The 18357-nt window shown below is 39.9% G+C and overlaps 2 protein-coding genes across 2 annotated transcripts in view; one reads left to right on the forward strand and one right to left on the reverse strand.

The window, feature by feature from the left end:
- Positions 1 to 5820: 5820 nt before the first annotated feature.
- smarcb1a (SWI/SNF related, matrix associated, actin dependent regulator of chromatin, subfamily b, member 1a) lies at positions 5821 to 16507 on the forward strand. Its single transcript, XM_039804146.1, has 9 exons — positions 5821 to 5957; positions 7017 to 7128; positions 7699 to 7828; positions 9424 to 9561; positions 11833 to 11960; positions 12087 to 12253; positions 12394 to 12584; positions 14503 to 14634; positions 16038 to 16507. The coding sequence occupies exons 1-9, from the start codon at positions 5874 to 5876 to the stop codon at positions 16075 to 16077; spliced, it is 1122 nt and encodes a 373-aa protein (XP_039660080.1). The 5' UTR covers positions 5821 to 5873; the 3' UTR covers positions 16078 to 16507.
- The window catches only part of derl3 (derlin 3), a 10578-nt gene continuing 8468 nt past the window's right edge, over positions 16248 to 18357 (reverse strand). Inside the window, exons 6-7 of the mRNA XM_039804147.1 lie at positions 18093 to 18183; positions 16248 to 17928 (exon numbers count right to left, since the gene is read on the reverse strand). Coding sequence (XP_039660081.1) covers positions 17832 to 17928; positions 18093 to 18183 — 188 coding nt within the window. The 3' untranslated portion in view covers positions 16248 to 17831. The remainder of the gene's footprint in view (positions 17929 to 18092; positions 18184 to 18357) is intronic.

Below are 18357 nucleotides of genomic sequence, written 5' to 3' on the forward strand. Positions count from 1 at the left end.
AACAAGTGAGCTGAAAACAAACAAACGGAGTGTAAATATCATTTAACACCAACTGTGCAGTATATTCCTTTGAAACGGACCATGAGATTTTGTTAATAGACTCGTCACGATATCGACATGTTACTATCATTTCGCTTTGTACGTTATTTTTATTTTTTTGCATCTCTCTGCTCTGACATGGTGCTGCTAATTATCCTCATCGCTTCACTGCTTTCTCTCCTTCCCTCCGCCGGCCGCCATGTTGGAAAGACGACAGAAACCCTCTCGCCTGCCGACTGAGACCTTTTTGAATGTCGGGTTCGCCGTTTTCAGAAAATTCTGTTTAATCTTACGATTAAGATTGGAAGCCCATTTCTACCAGGAGAAGAAAAGAAAAAACAGATACAAAGTTAGAAATTAATATTATATTATAAATTATATTTATGAATAATTCATTATTTAAAATAAATCTACTCATGACAACTCAAAATTATGAGATATAAATTAAACATTTTGACTAGGTACTTGTTATCGATTCATCAGCCGATCATTTTCTTGATTAGTCTTTGTCAGAAAAGTGCCTTCAATAAACATGTGTCACATAAAACGGAGAAAATGTTCTCATGTAAAGCACTAAAAAAGGGATCTTTAGTATTTTTAATTTAAATGTTTTTATTGCAACCGCAAAGTGATGTTTTGGTTTAACCCTGGACCCTACTATTGCATGTGAAGGAGAGATAGACTGTGTTTTTGGTGGTTTAGTTCTTCCAACATGGCGGCTCATCCTTCATAGCCATCAGAAACCACTTTTCAGACTGTGCCATGACAGGCTTATGTGTTACAGAACTACTCATTTATCCTGCAGGACGGCTTCATGCGGTGTCGGCTGTGGTTTACGTGCCGGTGATGGCAGCAGAGTCTTTCCTCTCTGGGCTCTCTCTCTCTCTCTCTCTCTCTCTCTCTCTCTCTCTCTCTCTCTCTCTCTCTCTCTCTCTCTCTCTCTTACAGAAAGTGTGGAAAAGATTTTGATGATTTCCAGATTTGGAAAACCTGTCAAAATACAGAAAAGCTCCTTAAATCACAGTGCGTAGGAGCCCAGATGTCTATGATCTGTTTCTTTAAAGGAAAAATCCAACCTAAAACATCGTACCACTGTTTTAAAACAGGGTCCATCCTTCTGTTATTCCCACGGATACAGAGTTACATTTCTAACGGCTACAAAACTTCCAACAGTCATTTTTAAAGGACTTCTTTTTTGGATTGTGCTCTTTGTTTCTCTCTGCACAGTCAGTGCTAAGTGATCTGTTTTATTGACCGTTAGCTAAGCCCCAAGTTACCCCCTTAGTACATATGCAGTTTACAATGATGGTGACAGATTTACCATCACAATTCTTAGTTATTTCTGAAAAAATGTGATTTTAGACAAAAGCAGCTTCTCATTTCAGGCCGGCGGCTATAGATTTTGCCGGTTGAAATAACAGCTGTCGCTAACAGATTTTGTCAGCCATAGCTTGACCTTTTAATGTTTCCAACTGACTCGATTTAAAAGGAGAACGCTGTAAAAGGGCTCTTGAATGTGCACTTATGCTCAAGGCCTGAGGCTAAAAGTCAACATCCTCAGACATGGAAATAAATAAACAGCTTCATATTAAAAGAAGTTGGTCCTTGTATTATAAGTATGAGGAGTAATGTAATGCATATCTTCGGTTTGGCTGCTTAGCTTACATTCTTTTTCACAGCGTTAAAGATGAGGACCTACACAATATGTCTGACAAATGTAACGCTGTCTTTGGTAACATTGGCTGAAGTTAACATAACCTGTAATCTCACGCACTTTGGCCCTGGAAGTAACGCTCGGTTAATACTGAAGGTTATGAGAAAGTTAGCCGGACATGCTAATGACATGCAGCTTATGTTATAGCACATAAGCATGTTGCGGAGCATCCTGGGAAATGTAGGAAATCACTAATTAAGGGACAGTGGGTTCACCAAAAACACTTCATGACTAAATATCAAAGGTTGGATTTTTCCTGAGTTGTTTATATCACTGCAACAAAATACTACATTGGCCTGGATTGCACTGCGACCATGTATTGCCTTTTTTTATTTTTATTTTCACCTGCATGAAGTTCATAATTCTCTTAACGATCAAATGAATGAAGCGCCTGCGAAAAGCAATATGGTGACGAGCGGCAGGAGGCACGTAGTCTGGCTGTCGTGGATGTTGTTGGTGCCAGTTTGGCGTGAAATCCTTCGATGTTGAACACTGTGACCTTTGACCCTTTTCACTCTGCCCTCTCTCCGCCTGTTGATCGGCGCGTCGTGTTGAGCACTGTGAACTTTAAAAAATATCTTGTTCCCCCTTAATGGCTCATTTTGTTGGCGAGCAGCGAAGGCGTCAGGCTTGACCCTCCACGTGCCAAAAATAACAAGGAAAGAGAGAAAAAGGTTGCTTTCTACAGACAAGTCCTCTGCCTTTCACAGTGAGAAGAAGAAAAAAAAGTTTGTATGTTTACTGTTGTCGCATTTTTCTGAAAAAAAAAAAAAAAAAAAGGTGAGAACACTGATGTCTGGACCCGTTTCCCTGTGAAGAATTAGACTCGTCCAAGAAACTTGAAGCAAAGATGTTTGTCCGGAGCTGCAGATGAAGCTGCTGTAGAACCCCCCCCCCCTCCCACCGCTCATGAACGTATCCTCCTTGTGTTTTAATGTCTCCTTTAACATCTTTCAGGGTCAAACCGCTGCCCAATTTGCAAATATTCAAAAGTCTGCCATCAAAATCAGCAGCTTTTAACCATAAACCAGGTTTTCATTCCAACCGCGCTCTACAGCCGAGACGTGTTCAACACACTTCTGGTTGAATTATATGAAGAAAACAACAAGTCTCCCTCACTTTATTAACAACGTTGTGGGACCGAAACGGTAACGAAGTGAATACATGTCACGAGTGTTTGATCCTGCACACCTCATCAGGAAGACTTTACGGTGTGTAGGAACTCGAGCATTACTCTATGGATTTCCTCCAATTGGTGCTTTAACATTTCACACAGGACTCTGAGATGTTTTTGCATTTTTTTTTGGGCCAAGTTTCAGGGATGAGAACTATAGTTGAAAACCACTCAGATGATGGTGAAAACCCAACAGAGCAGTGACAGAGAAACATTGAGAGTGTTACAAGCATTCATCAGCACAGCGTAAAGCCTTCTTTCAGCTGTAGATTAAGAGTGTCTCCTCCATTCTTTCATAGCAACCTGTTTGCCACAGGACCTTCACTACACCGCAGTGTCTGTAAAACTAAAAGTGTTCTGGTGTCTTCTACTTGATGTTGGATTATGGACTATGGACGAAATGTACTGCAGCAAATCTACTACCACGCTTATGTTAACATTGTTTACACATTTCCTGAAAAAGACACATTTTTAATTTTTTTAAGTGTGAATAATTCTGTATTTGTTTTATTGTCAATAGCTCCCATGAAAAGACCAAAACCCACAATGTCTTAGTGCGTTTCTCAATACTTTCTGACTTCCCTGGTTCCTGCTCAAGACGTAAATCTAAATATATAGTTTCATTTTTTTCTAAACCGATGGGTCACGTGGTCAGTAATTTCCTCCTAATTCCCTAAATGCTTAGTTCCTTGTCTGTGTTTGGGTGGGACTAAAACGTTCAAATGATCAGGCCTTTGATTAAAAAACCATCTCTGTGCCAGCGGTTCCTCGTCTTCCCAGTCGGACACAGTAACATGTTTCTGCAGCAGCGCCGTCTCGACTTTTAAGTGTGTTCTCTGAAAATGTAAACATTGTGCACATGAGTGGAAGTTTAAATGATTTGCCCCGCGAGCGTTCCTGTGCTGATGAGGTTGATGTTGGACTGGTTTGTGTGTCGTCGTAGCCCGTGTTGACAATGACGTACCTTTTTGTGATCTGATCTGATTCTGTGCGAGTTCGAACAAAAAAAGCTGCGTTTACAAGAAGAAGAAAAAAAAACTGGAAACCAGCTGGGTGTGGTGCGTGTGTTGTTTTTATTTTTTGTTTTGTTCCCCTGAACTGTGCTCGGGTGCCATTTTCCATTTTAACAAAAAGAATTTCAGAACTTTTTCTAACTGCAGTCTCCTTTTTGTTTTACTTTTCCTACTTTTTCCCAAGAACACAAAAACCTGTGTAGAATACAAAACTGTCCTTGGTTATGTCTTTGTTTATTTATTGATTTGTATATAGAGATTTTGTTTTGCATTGTACATTCTCTCCTTTCTTGGTTATAGATTAATATATTCATGTATATACAAATAAACATTAAGTTTATAAAAGTGAAAAGACTCTCTTTTCTTTAATGCTTCTGAAAAATCTCTGAATACCGATACGGAAGCTGAGCATTGCACTGCTGCGGACGGAGGCCCTGTATAAGTGTACGCTATATTTAGAATATTTTCACCGCTTTACCTTGCTATCGGCCATGTTTAACTTAACACAGAGGGAACTGAAGCCGTTATTTGTGTGTCATTTAGATTTAGATATTATTGGAAAAGTAAAGCTAAAGACTTTAAATTTCATAGATTGATTGATTGACTGATTGATTGATAGGTTTATCATGTCATGTTGTGTTTCTTGATTTGAACAGGAAAAATGCACAAGGGACATTAACCTTAACAAGGAAATATGTAATGTACAGTACTGGGTAATAGAAAATTGCTATTTTCCACCCGTAGTCCCTGGGTAGGTGTGCAGAATAAAAAAATACTAAGAAAAATTATTACAAGAAGATTAGACATTAAAAGAGCACAAAATACCCCACCCCCGACACACACAAGACTACACTTTATGCTAATTGGGTATTTCCATGTTATGCTATTCTGTACTTCCACTTCATTACATTTTGGAGGCAAGTATGGCTACTTTTTACTCCTCTAGATTTGTTTTAAAGCTTTAGTTGCAAGTTACTTTACATATTTATATTATTAATACAGAATATAAAATCAACTGATAATAATAGATATATCACATTTTATTATTATTATTATTATTATTATTATTATTATTATTATTATTATTATATATATAGTGTATGCAGTGCTGGTCATCTTACTTTAAAAAAGTAATTAGTTACAGTTACAAATTACTTCTCCCAAAAACTAATTGAGTTAGTAACTCAGTTACCACATTGTAAAAGTAATTAGTTACTCAGCAAAGTAACTGACGTTATTTTTTATGTTCTATAACTCTATTACGTTCTATAACATCTGTAACGTCAAAGATGTTGCTGACCCGAAAAATCAAGCGTTGCTTGTTTTAACAGAGTGGCTCTGTCCTTCGCTGGAGCTCACCCCAGCCTAGCTTCATTTGGGCTTGGGGTTGGGTTAGCAGCAGCAACAAGCGTCGTGTTAGCATGTGTTGATGTGAGGTGCTTCATAAGATTCAAGTTGCTTGAGGCAGACGTGGATAAAGTCTTTTTTCCTGGACATAGCGTGCATGTTACATAAACATTTTTGCCTTTAATTTCAATGAGCAAGAAGTAGTGCCGGTACTTCCAGTCCGAGAACGATACCTTTGAATTTCCCTGGCTCGTCGCCATTGTCGCTGTCTTGTGTTTAGTGGTAGCAAAGTAATTAATTAGATTACTCCGTTACTCAAAAAATAACGCCGTTAGTAACGCCGTTATACTTAAACGCCGTTACTCCCAACACTGAGTGTATGTATATACAGTAATTAGTTTATTATATTAATTCCTACATTTTAGTATTGCTACTGTTCTACTTACGTAACAGAGCACTTCTTTCACCACTGTTGATTATTGATTAATTTGTTGATAAACTAGTATAACGTCATCTCTCAGCGACAGAACGTTGTTGTCATTTCGCGCCTGCGCAGTAGAACAGAGCTTTGTTATTTCATTTCAGTATGGCGCTTAGCAAAACGTTTGGACAAAAACCGGTTAAATTTCAGCTCGAGGAGGATGGAGACTTTTACATGATTGGATCGGAGGTTAGTAGTTCACCTTCTGAACAAACCGATACTTTAATGGTTTAATTAATTGACAGAAAAGTGTCGTTTAACCCGGCAGCCTGACCGCTAGCAGCTAGCTAGCCAGCTAACGATGCAGGACAGCACACCAAGACTCATTCATTTATTTGGCGTTTACTGTCAAATCAACTGCGAATATGCGCAAATATAAAACACATGAATGTATGTGCTGATTGAATGGGATAAAGGTTGATCTGAAAACGTTCGTCCTTAACCAGATGTTCACCCGCTTTGCATCGGCTGAGCTAGGTAAGGTTAAACAATAATGCTAAGCTAGCTAGCTAATGGTGGCTATCAAGGTTCAGGTTATGCACGTTAAAATAACATACCGAAAAGGTGGAACACATACTTGTTAAATAGATGTATTATTATTATTTTGTAGTATTTTGTGGCGTGACTTGTGCATCGGATAATCGACATGTTGTGTGCTGGCGTTGGATATTAAACCCACAGTAAATCTCTCCCTGACCTAAATTTACTCCAGTTGCCGTGTTCAATGAAAAATGAAGTCTAAAGCCCATATAATAACTATAATATCATTTAACCAGCCCATATAATAACTATAATGTCATTTAACCTTGCGTTTTATCAACAATAACTCCCGCAATCCGATATCTGTAGGTGTTCATACTGACGTTATTTAAGTCAGAAGAACATACAGTTAAGCCAGCACAACGAAGGAAATGGCTGATGTATGTAAACTAAAAAATAACAGATTGATCTTAATTGACCAATCAATTATTTCTTTGGTCTATGAAATGTCAGATCATTCTGAAAAGTGCCCACAAATTTCCCATAGCCTAATTTGAGAAATCAAATTATGTGCGACCAGAAATCCAAACTCGGAGGTATTCAGTTTACTATCATAGATACAAGAACATAAACACGTTTGCAAAACTGGAACCAGCAAAAAAATAAAAATAATAATCCTTATCAAGAATCTTAGTTTAGCCAAAATGGTCTGCCTTCTTGTTGCTTGATTCTCTTTTTGTATCTATTTCTTTGTGTGTTTGTGTTCAGGTGGGAAACTACCTCCGTATGTTCAGAGGCTCTCTGTATAAAAGATACCCGTCGTTATGGAGGAAACTGGCTTCAGTGGAAGAACGGAAGAAAATAGTGGAGTCCTCACACGGTCAGTAGAGTTCAGTCCTAACACAAATAAATCTGGGAGTGGTTGTGCTGAGCAAGAATCCCCATCATTATGTGTTTCCTCTAATATGAAAGGCTGTTCTACTTGGAAATTATGGTCTTATTTATTATTATTATTATTATTATTATTATTATTATTAACTAAAACAAATTAAACGCCCGTCAATTCGATAATAGGGAAATCATGAATTATTGTTTTAAAACATTTCACAACAACACAAGAACAATTTTAAGATAGAAAAATATACAGTAAACTACAGATAAAATGGTCAGTTTTTCACTCAGATTTTTAAATATGGAGTGTTTAAAAATGTAATGCTCATCTGTTTCTTAATAAGCAAAAAATACTTGAGAATGAGCTCTAAAAAGTAATGTAAGCATTTAAAACCACATGCTTGTTATCTCGCTGATGGTGAAATTCATTCATTTTGCTTTTTAGAGGTTGACATCTCATTTTGTAATGGGGGTTGTGATGAGGATACACATTTTATTACAGTGATGATCATTTATATGGCTGGCCAGTGCTGATTTTACTCTTGTTCTTGTCATTCAGATCACGGCTACACTCAGCTGGCAACCAGTGTGACTCTGCTGAAGGCTTCGGAGGTCGAGGAGATCCTCGAAGGAAACGACGAGAAGTACAAAGCTGTCTCTATCAGCACTGAGCCCCCTGCCTACCTCAGGTACCACAGTCACCTCTGAAAACATTGTGCCGACAGTCTCCTCTCTAAAGTGTGATGTTGATATCAAATTTGTATTGGAAAGAGAGAGGGCTGGGTATTGTTCACATTTTTTTTCGATACAGTACCAATACCGTGACTTCGATACCGGTCGCTGAAAAATACTGTTTTCAATACCAATTTTATTAAATCCATTTTAACAAAAACAAGATACAAAATTACACTTTACGGCACAAATCTTTTAATTTCTTTTTCAGCTCCTACTACATGAGTCCCGTCTCTGTGTAATGTAACAAGTTTTTTCTGCGTGTCTCTACGACGTGTAACGTTAGACAGCCAATCACAGGCATTCTTAGATCTTGGTAGAAGCATGCTGCATTCTTATTGGCTCACTGACGCGGACGAGATTTACTCCTTTAGGTATTGAAATTTGGTATTAAATCAGGGGGCATTTTTTTTTGACAGGTGTCGAAAGTATTCACATTAATTTCTCAGGTAGAAGTATAGATACTAGGGTTTAAAAAGACTTTTGTAGAAGTTGAAGTATCAACTCAAGCTTTTTACTCAAGTAAAAGTTTAAAAGTACTGGTTTCAAAACTACTTAAAGTATAAAAGTAATGTTAGGGGGGAACAAATAATATCAATATGCTTTTTCAAATTAGACGGCGAGTTTTGGAAACAATTAGCTCGTGGTACTTGGGTGCGCAAAGCTTGCAGCGCATTCGAAAGGAGTTGTTTTTGCATCCAACCACTTCGAAAATTTTTTCCAGGGACAGCCAGGGATGTAGAAGGGTTGGCTGGTCGTCGTGGCTACCAACCTGCTCGCTGGTGCTTGGTTGGGACATTTTACTCGAGTTCTCTTGAGTCTCTGCCCTGGACATCTCCGTACTAGGCTACATACGTCTGCTATTTCCTTGCTGGACTGTGATGTGATTTGTGTCATGGGCCGGTGCGATGGATACAAACGCGTACAAACCAATAGGGTGTCAGAATGGTATATGTTTATACCTCTCATCCAACCGCAATCAAATTCACTCTATCCGGATGGCACGATTTATCTGGATATGTATTTTTTTTTTTTGAACGATGACAAGCCAGAATGAAAACAAGCCGAACTGAAATAGGAGTAACGAGGCTATTTTAAAATTGTAAGGAGTAAAAGTACGGATAATTGCATGAAAATGTAAGGAGTAGAAGTAAAAAGTCTGCTGTAAAATAATTACTCCAGTAAAGTATAGATACCCAAAATTTCTACTTAAGAAAGGTAACAAAGTATTTGTACTTCGTTACTTGACATCTGTTTTTTGATACTCCTATACTAAGGAGGCAACTTGTCGGTGCCAAAAATCACATATTTTTACATGTTAGCATCACATCGAACGGTTCCTTGGGTCCCATGTATAACAAACCAGAATATTTACATTACCCCCTTTTCTAAACATGTCCAATCCTAGTAGAATGCAACCTGTACTTTTTTCTTTTTTTTTTTTTTTTAACACAGAAGTCTATGTTGGTGAGATGAGATAAGAAAAGAAGCCCATCTCATTTGCTATGATTTTTAGTTTCACGTGCATCCATCTGTCTTGTTCTGTCACCAGGGAGCAGAAGGCGAAGAGGAACAGTCAGTGGGTTCCCACGCTGCCCAACAGTTCTCACCACCTGGATGCGGTGCCCTGCTCCACCACCATCAACCGCAGCCGACTGGGCCGCGACAAGAAGAGGACCTTCCCACTGTGGTGAGCAACAGGAGCCTGCACAAATCACTCCGGTGCTCTTTCAGTGTATATATATATATATATATATATATATATATATATATATATATATATATATATAGATATATATAGATATATATAGATATATATATATATATATATATATAGAGAGAGAGAGAGAGAGAGAGAGAGAGAGAGATCTCCATCCATCCATCCATCGGTTAACTCTATAGTGAAGGGTAAACTGAGATTCCAGACACATGAACCAGCATCATTTATCGTAAAAATGGTGCAGCAGAACTGTGATTTTCACATCTATCAAAGGCAAAGCATTGCATCGTAAGATTTTTAGCAATAACTACTTTTTCATTGCGTTGAGGGAACTAGAGAATATTTGTTTATTACTAATTGTATCCTTTTCTAAACTAAAATCTTAGATCTGCGTAGGTTAAAACAAATACTTCACTCTTTCAAACAATGAATGTAATGGAATTAAAGTAATGTTTTTTGTCTCTCTCGATATAACGATGGTACTACTTGACATTAGACCGATTTAGGTTTTTTTCGTTAGTTTTTTTGTTCATTGGGTCTAAATCAAGGAAGAAATTCTGGTTCTTTTCAGTTGTTCATTGCTCTAAGATTGCCTCTTGAACAGTTTACAATGAGCAAAGGGATTTAATAGTGGTTTAGCTTTTGCAAACATGCTAAAATCACACATCTACAATCACAGAATCCTGTAGTTGATTTGCTTTCAGACTACAAACGAAGTGCACTGGAGCCGCTTGGAAGCACGCAGAGACCAATCTTTTTCAGGCGGTCTTGACCATTTGTTTGGTCCCACACCAGAGTGTAATTGACAGCTTTCACACCAGCCTAAACTACACACACACACTAAACGGGCAAATTCATAATAATTAGATTTAACCGAACCAAACAGGTTAGGTGTGAGACCTAAAATAAGTTTTTGTTTTTTTAACCCAAAATAAAAATTGCTTAAAAAACAGGACAAAACATGTATTTCAGTAGTGTAGGGAGTGTGTGAAAAACATAACGGAACCCAAACTAAAAACAAACCCTGCTGGCTGTGTGGACAGGGAGCTCTGAACTGCTCGGCTCCAACCTTAAATTGGAAACAGAAGGCAATCAGGCAGAGGATTCAGGTGTGGCTGCTCCTCCTGCCACACCTTGCTGCTCGGACTGCCTCCTAAACACCTGCGGGGAAAAGAAATACTCAGTGAGAGTGGGAGGGGTCATCACAAACCCTAAATATCTTATGCGTTATACGTGTACTACATCGCCACACTTTCCTTTTTCTAACCACTCTTACGACTTCACCTTTTCAGAGAATGCCTTCATTGGTGTCATGTAGAGCAGACAAACCTTCCATGTGATAGATAAACTCAGCAAAAAAAGAAACGCCCCTTTTTCAGGACACTGTATTTTAAAGATACTTTTGTAAAAATCTAAATAACTTTAGAGATCTTCATTGTAAAGGGTTTAAACAATGTTTTCCATGCTTGTTCAATGAACCGTAAACAATTAATGAACACGCACCTGTTGAACGGTCGAAAAGACAATAACAGCTTAAGGGCGGTAGGCAATTAAGGTCACAGTTAAAAGAAAATTAGGAAAGTAAAGAGACCTTTCTACTGACTCTGAAAAACACCAAAAGAAAGACGCCCAGGGTCCCTGCTGATCTGCGTGAACGTGCCTTAGGCATGGTGCATGAGGACAGCAGATGTGGCCAGGGCAATACATTGCAATGTCCCTACTGTGAGACGCCTACGACAGCGCTACAGGGAGACAGGAAGCACAGCTGATCGTCCTCGCAGTGGCAGACCATGTGTAAAAACTCCTGCATAGGATCGGTACATCCTAATATCACACAGGTACAGGATGGTAACAATGACCGCAACAACTAGCCAGTCTGGTGTACATCTCCTCCTCATGTACTGCAGTACTTAATGCAGCTGGTGGCCACACCACATACTGACGGCTACTTTTGACTTTGACGCCCTTGTTCGGGGACACATTATTCTATTTCTGTTAGTTACATGTCTGTGAAAATTGTTCAGTTTATGTCTTAGTTGTTAAAACTTTTCATGCAAATATTTGCATATGTTAAGTTTGCTTAAAATTATAAAAGCAGTTGAACGTGACTGGACGTTTTCTCTTTTTTGCTGAGTATATTTACAGTGAGTGCAGTCTATGATTTATTTTTTTTTTTTTTTTAGCTACTGTCAGTAAGTTTTTACTTTACACGTGTTTTTTTTTTTTTTTTGTCTTCTCCAGCTTTGACGACCACGACCCAGCAGTGATCCACGAGAACGCCACTCAGTCTGAAGTTCTGGTTCCGATCCGTCTGGACATGGAGATTGAGGGACAGAAGCTCAGAGACGCTTTCACCTGGAATATGAACGGTAACGTCCCATCGTCACTTTCTCTCCGCTCAGAAAAATTTGCTGAAAGCAAAATTCTGAAGCACCGGGAGCCAGTATCAGTTTTTGATTAAAAAAATTCTCTTCCTTTTTAAAAAAAAAATCCAGAGAAGCTGATGACGCCAGAGATGTTCGCTGAGATCCTTTGCGACGACCTGGACCTCAACCCGCTGGCCTTCGTCCCTGCCATCGCCTCAGCCATCCGACAGCAGATCGAGTCTTACCCGACAGACAGCATCCTGGAGGAGCAGACGGACCAGAGGGTCATCATCAAGGTGCGCTCTACTCTGCCAATAGCTCTCACTGGGTATCTTTCACATGTAATGTTTTCATGCCACACATCTCCCAGAGTTGCACTTTTTAGAGAGTTTACTGTTTTTTTTCCTCCTGTTGATTCAATGTTTTTGGTTTCCAGTTGAACATCCATGTTGGGAACATCTCCCTGGTGGACCAGTTTGAGTGGGACATGTCTGAGAGGGAGAACTCTCCAGAGAAGTTTGCCCTGAAGCTCTGCTCTGAGCTCGGCCTGGGCGGAGAGTTTGTCACCACCATCGCCTACAGCATCCGCGGTCAGCTGAGCTGGCACCAGAGGACGTACGCCTTCAGGTACGGTCTCGCAAACCCACCGCAAAGTACGTTTTCTCTCATGGTTTACCCACTGAGCTTATTTCCCCCAACATCCAAGTTTGAAGAGTAGTAGTGGTCTGTGTGTGGGTTTAGATTGGTGCATGCTTTTGTACCTGAAATAGTTAATGAACAGTCACAAGCCAAGTTTTAGCTCAAATTTTCATCGAGATTCCAGAAAATTGGCAAAAGAAATTGTCCTTCTTGGCGGAGGTTTGTTTGTATGTTTAGGATCCTCATTCTTCCTGAGGACGTAATATTTAATGCACGTTTTCAGCCTCTGCTAATATTACCTAACCTTAAAAAAAAGTCTATTTAATGTTAAGTTATTCTTTAATATGAAAAGAGGAACACTGGGCAGGACAAGTCGAGGCCAGTTTTTTTCTGGACTCAAACAAATGATAATGAGGCAGAAATTGTTACAGTGTGTCCCATCAAAGGCATTAGTCCTTACCCAAAAGTAGGGCTGCAACAACGAATCAATAAAATCGATAAAATTCGATTATTAAAAAAGTTGGCAACAAATTTCATTATCATTTCGTTGTGTTGCGCAACTATTACGCCACTCAGTCGCGGAGATAAAAACAATTTGAGTTGACCTAAGTCATCCAAGGTGTGGGAGCATTTCACATTAAATAAATTGAAGTTACTTGCAAGATAAGCAAAAGCGGCACGGCATGGCACAGGCGCACCACGGTGATGAGGTGATTTGTCCCATATCAGTTATTGTTGACAAATATATTTTTGTGTGTTGTATAAATTAACTTAACTTGCACTTACTACAATGATGGTAATAATTTAATGTGTCTGTCTGTCTGTCTGTCTGTCTGTCTGTATCTGCTATTTGGGTTACTTACCTTTACACAACTATTAACTAAAACAACAAGTATTGTATTGAGTTGATGTAAATTAATGCTTTTTTGTTTTTTTTATTTGAAAAAATAATCGACAGATTAATCGATTATTAAAATAATCGTTAGTTGCAGCCCTACCCAAAAGCAAGTGAGCACTCAAAAATTATGGTTTGAAACTCCTATCAACCCTGACCTGACACTCTTTCCTGTTGCATCTCCGTTGTTGCCATGGTGACATGGCGGTGACCCCTGACCTCTCTTCTTGTTCGGGATGCTGATCCAGCACCTAAAGCCTGAGAGATCTCTCTCTCTCTCTCTCTCTCTCCCCCTCCTGACATGTTTTTATAGAAAGTCCAGCATGAAGTTGAAGGAGGTTAAATTAAGGTCTTGTTTATCGGCTCTCGTGGTTCTTCTTTGGGTGAAATGTACCCGACAGTCTGCTGTCAGGAGGTGAAGTAATGACATATCTCAAAACCGGCAGCGCTGACCTCTGTCACAGTCGCACATCTGGCCTGGAAGAAATGTTTTGGTACTTTTTCTGCTTGTATCATGACAGCGAATGATGAACAGTGAGCCGTGCAAAGAACCAAGCATGCATAAAGTTACAAAAACAGATTTGTTATTTTACCTTCGCTTCTCACGCTTGTTTTCACGTTTTTCTTTGTTTCCATCGAGTCGCGATCGTTTCCTGAAATATCGGCAAAGTCAGGAATTTGGTTTTTCTTTCATGATCCTGTCTTTTTGTCCTCTTTGCTCCCACTGCTTATCCAGGGCCGTCCAAACTATGATAAATGTTTCAGTTACATGTCATAATATTTAGTTATTGTAACAGAAACGATGTCTTTGAAGCATCAAGACCAATTTGCATGTATCTGGATCGGCTTAATCTACGCGGGGGGAGAGTGACTCCACGTGTCACAATGATTTGAAAACCTGGATCTGAGTCCCAACTGGCCCCTCAGCTGCAGCAGTGGGAAACCCATCGAGTGCTAGAGTGAAGCGAATCCAATCTGACTGAGGTGTTTTTTCTTCTTGTCATTTCGCAGCGAGAACCCGCTGCCCACAGTGGAGATAGCCATTAGGAACACAGGCGATGCCGACCAGTGGTGCCCCCTGCTGGAGACCCTGACAGACGCAGAGATGGAGAAGAAGATCAGAGATCAGGACAGAAACACGAGGTGAGTGACGGCTGGGCGTTTGTTGGACCTCCAGACGGAGCCTGCTGCTTTTCACTAGTCGTCAGTTTCCAGTTCAATGCTTCCTTCCTGTCCAGGTGTGTCTTCAAAATAATATATATATTTTTTTCCATTGTGACTTTTTATCTGGTTAGATCTTTGGGTTATGTTGAGCAGACGAACCACGCAATTTGAAGTAGTGCTGGAACTTCGGGTTGAGTAATCTGTAGGCTGAAGCGGTAGACATGCAAAAAAAAAAATGATGGCTTCTGTTAAGGAAAAACTCAGTAGCAGCTTTCTTCAGGATCCATGGAGGTTAGGGAGAATTTGATGTCTTACACACAAGCATTTATTGATCTCGATCAAGGAGATTAAGGAAGACTGTACAGTTTAACCACAATGTGCTATTCTGTCCTCCCCAACTCCGAGGTCCTGTGCCTTTTTTCCTGATGCTTATATCTCTAGCCCCAACTACCAAGTGTGTGATATCTAAAGATATCGATGGCGCCAAAGAAAACATGGTCACCTTGAGCATAGTTCTGGGATGCATGAGAAACTATGTCACCTCGTTAGACCGCTTACACTGACCTCCAAATGGAGATATTCCTGAAACAAAACATTCCCTTATTATGACAGCTGTCTACATAGGCTCCCTGGTTGAGACAGGGAGGCGAGGACGGAACAGGTTTGGATATCAGAGACTGGATGAATACTCTCGTCCCCGGCCCTGTCACCTACGATGACCTGATGTCTACGCTTTCCCTTTTTTAGTATCATCATACCACTATATGGTTCAAGTTCAACTTTCTCTTTATTTATCCTTAGAAAAGGAAATTTAGTGTGCAGCAGGATGTCTAAAACACATGCAAAGGGGAAAAAAAAAAAACGCCACCAGATGCCAACAACATTGTAAACACAACACAGGACACACATCAACACATCAATGGAGAGACACTTTCCCCCAAAACCAATGACCGAATCCAATTGGACAGTACACCGGTAAATCTGTGGTGTTTCTGGAAAATCCACCACAGCTTCCACTTTCTCAAGTATGATGATGATATTGCAGCTTTTGTATCTTTTTATTAATTGAGTGTCTTCTGGTGTTTTGGACAAAACAACGACATGAATACATCACCTGCTGCTGTGCAAAATTTGGAGGAGCATTTTTTTTTTGCCATTTTATAGACTTATAGAGAGAAAAAAAGGGCTACACTTTATTGGTTAAGAAAATAAGTGGTTGTTGCTTGAAGACGTCAACTTTGAGAACTTTTAATGGGCTTTTTTTTATTACAGTAAGTTTTAATAAAGATTAGGCAGAAATTAAAACCATTATTAGATGTAGCGGTTCACTTTATGCCGCTGTTATTTGAGGCGTTGACACTCTGTTCCCGTTCTCTCCGCAGGCGAATGAGGCGATTGGCGAACACGGCCCCCGCGTGGTAGAAGCAGCAGCAGCAGCATCAGCGACCCCTGCAGGAACGGTGAGCGTGTGGATTGAGGTATGCCGCTGTCATGGTTTCGCAACATCAGCAACAAAGATGTCCCTCCATCGGGCACCGGATGTCTTTTTCTGCTCGACCGGGTTCTCAATCGTCCACCGTGTCAATTTTTTATTTTTTTTAATTTTAATTATCAATGTTAATATTACGTTCTGTTTGGCAAAGCCCCCGGTAGAAAATCCTTCATGTTTCTCTTCCGAACCCTCGGCATGGAGAAGCTGCTCTCTCACTTTGACCACTGACTTTTACCTGACCACAGAGTGAGAATAAAAACCACACAGCCAGTCTCAAATAATATATTGTTAGGTTGTATTTGTTGTCTTTTTGTACATTTGAATAATTCTTACAAAATAAAAAAAAAAGTGAAAGAGCTTGATTTGTCTTGTCTTGTTGAATTATAGCTCACATGATGGTTTTAGGTGGCAAATTCCTCTCTAAGTTGGCAAAAACACAAAAAGTAAATTTTTTGCTGTACATTTACACTCCGTCAAAGATGGGTTTGTTGAAGATGAAACACCACTCTGTTTCATTTATCAATGTTTGAAGAAAAAAAATTAGTGGACTGTGTGTTCTCTCTTTGCTGAGTCTCTGAAAACACAGAGTTGGATTCTTGACTAATATTTATCAGCGGTTATGAGGGATGATGAAGTATGTGTTTTGTTGTTAGCGGGGGGGGTCCCACAGGGACTTGTTTGCGTGTTGTTGCGCTAAGCAATTTCCATTTTGTGCCTCAGTGTTTGACCCACAAAGGCAGCGGGTGAAAGTGCAGAGTGTGCAGATGGGGCTGATGGGATTTCAGGCCGTCGGCTGTTGTGTGAACCAGCAGCAGTGCCACAACAGCAAGGGCAAGCGTGTTAGTCCTGCTCCTTTTCAGTTCTTTCTAAGCCAGTTTACTCCTCTGGTTCTGTTGACACTAGAGCAGCCAAGCTGTGGTCAGAAATCAGTTCCCAGCTATTTTTCCTTCTTTTACACAGTTGGAGCTCTCTTAGGATGTTTTTTTTATTTCTTTATGCTTACAAAAAAGTGAATAGCTTTGTAAAAAGTAGTCAGGCGAAGCGGTTTCTCTGGCTTATCGCCAGGTTTGGGATTTTGTCAACATTGGGGCATGAACACAAATTTAGCTCTTATAAAAGTGCTTGTGGTTTTTAACAATTTCTTTTGAGCTTGGAAGTTCGTTCTTGACCTAAACGTTGCATGTGACAGAAAATCTCAACTCAAGGTCCATTTACTAGCTTTTTACACATCTCATGGTTAGGGGTTACTTTAGGGCTTTTCACTCCGTACTAAACCCCAGGCTAATAAAGCGTTCACAGTGGCCCTTCTCTGGAGCAGGGTTAGCTCCTGACAATCCACTGAACACAGGGCTGAAAGTTGCCAGAGCTCCACAGGGTACCTTTTATAAGTTTGTTCTGCTCGGTCTTGCTTCTACCCATAATTTACCCATCATCCTTTGAATTTTGGGGTAATTTCCCATTGCTTTTTTAAATGATGCTTTCTGTTGTAAATAAACTGCAGCACAGTCTTCTTAATAGAGAGTTGAGACTTGTTTTTTTGGCCGTATATCATTGACTATTCATGATGCTGACTTGCAGTTCAGTCCTTATATGTCTGAACTGTCCTCTGCAAGAACTTGGGGCTGCACATCTTCTGTCTTTCTGCGTCATCTGATTTATCCAAATTTTGGGGATTGGGGTTGTGTTAGTTGTTTGGCTCGTCGTCCTGTAGATCTCCACCCTGCTGCTCTTCTTGGAGAGGGCGGTAGTCTGGATCCTGCGGCCGGTCGAACATGGCTCGCCTGTGAAGAGAGAACAGGGGCAAAAAAAAATCTCTTAGCATTTCCTAAATTAGACTTATAAAAAAACAAATTTTCTTTATACTAATACACTGTATCTGGGTGTTTCTGAGAAAGTTGAGGTTCAGGTTTCTCCGCTTTCTAAATGACAAGTAAGATCTTCTTACAGAAGATCTGGTGTCATCAGCAGCTTCCTTCCTCCCGGCTGGTTTGGAAACACGTCTTCTAGGAAGTAGTACATGTGGCCGACACTGATACCTGAGGAAAAACACATCGATGAGCACTCTGTTGCACTGGGTGACATGTTCCTTTATTACCGGCACGCACGCACGTTTGTTTTGACATAATCCCACATACACAGTCCTGCTGCCCACTAGAGCACCAAATGTGGATTAATCCGCTGCTGAAAATAGTCCCCAACACTTGTCCATA

This window comes from Perca fluviatilis, chromosome 6 (assembly GCF_010015445.1).
Source record: "Perca fluviatilis chromosome 6, GENO_Pfluv_1.0, whole genome shotgun sequence".
Classification (NCBI taxonomy): Eukaryota; Metazoa; Chordata; class Actinopteri; order Perciformes; family Percidae; genus Perca; species Perca fluviatilis.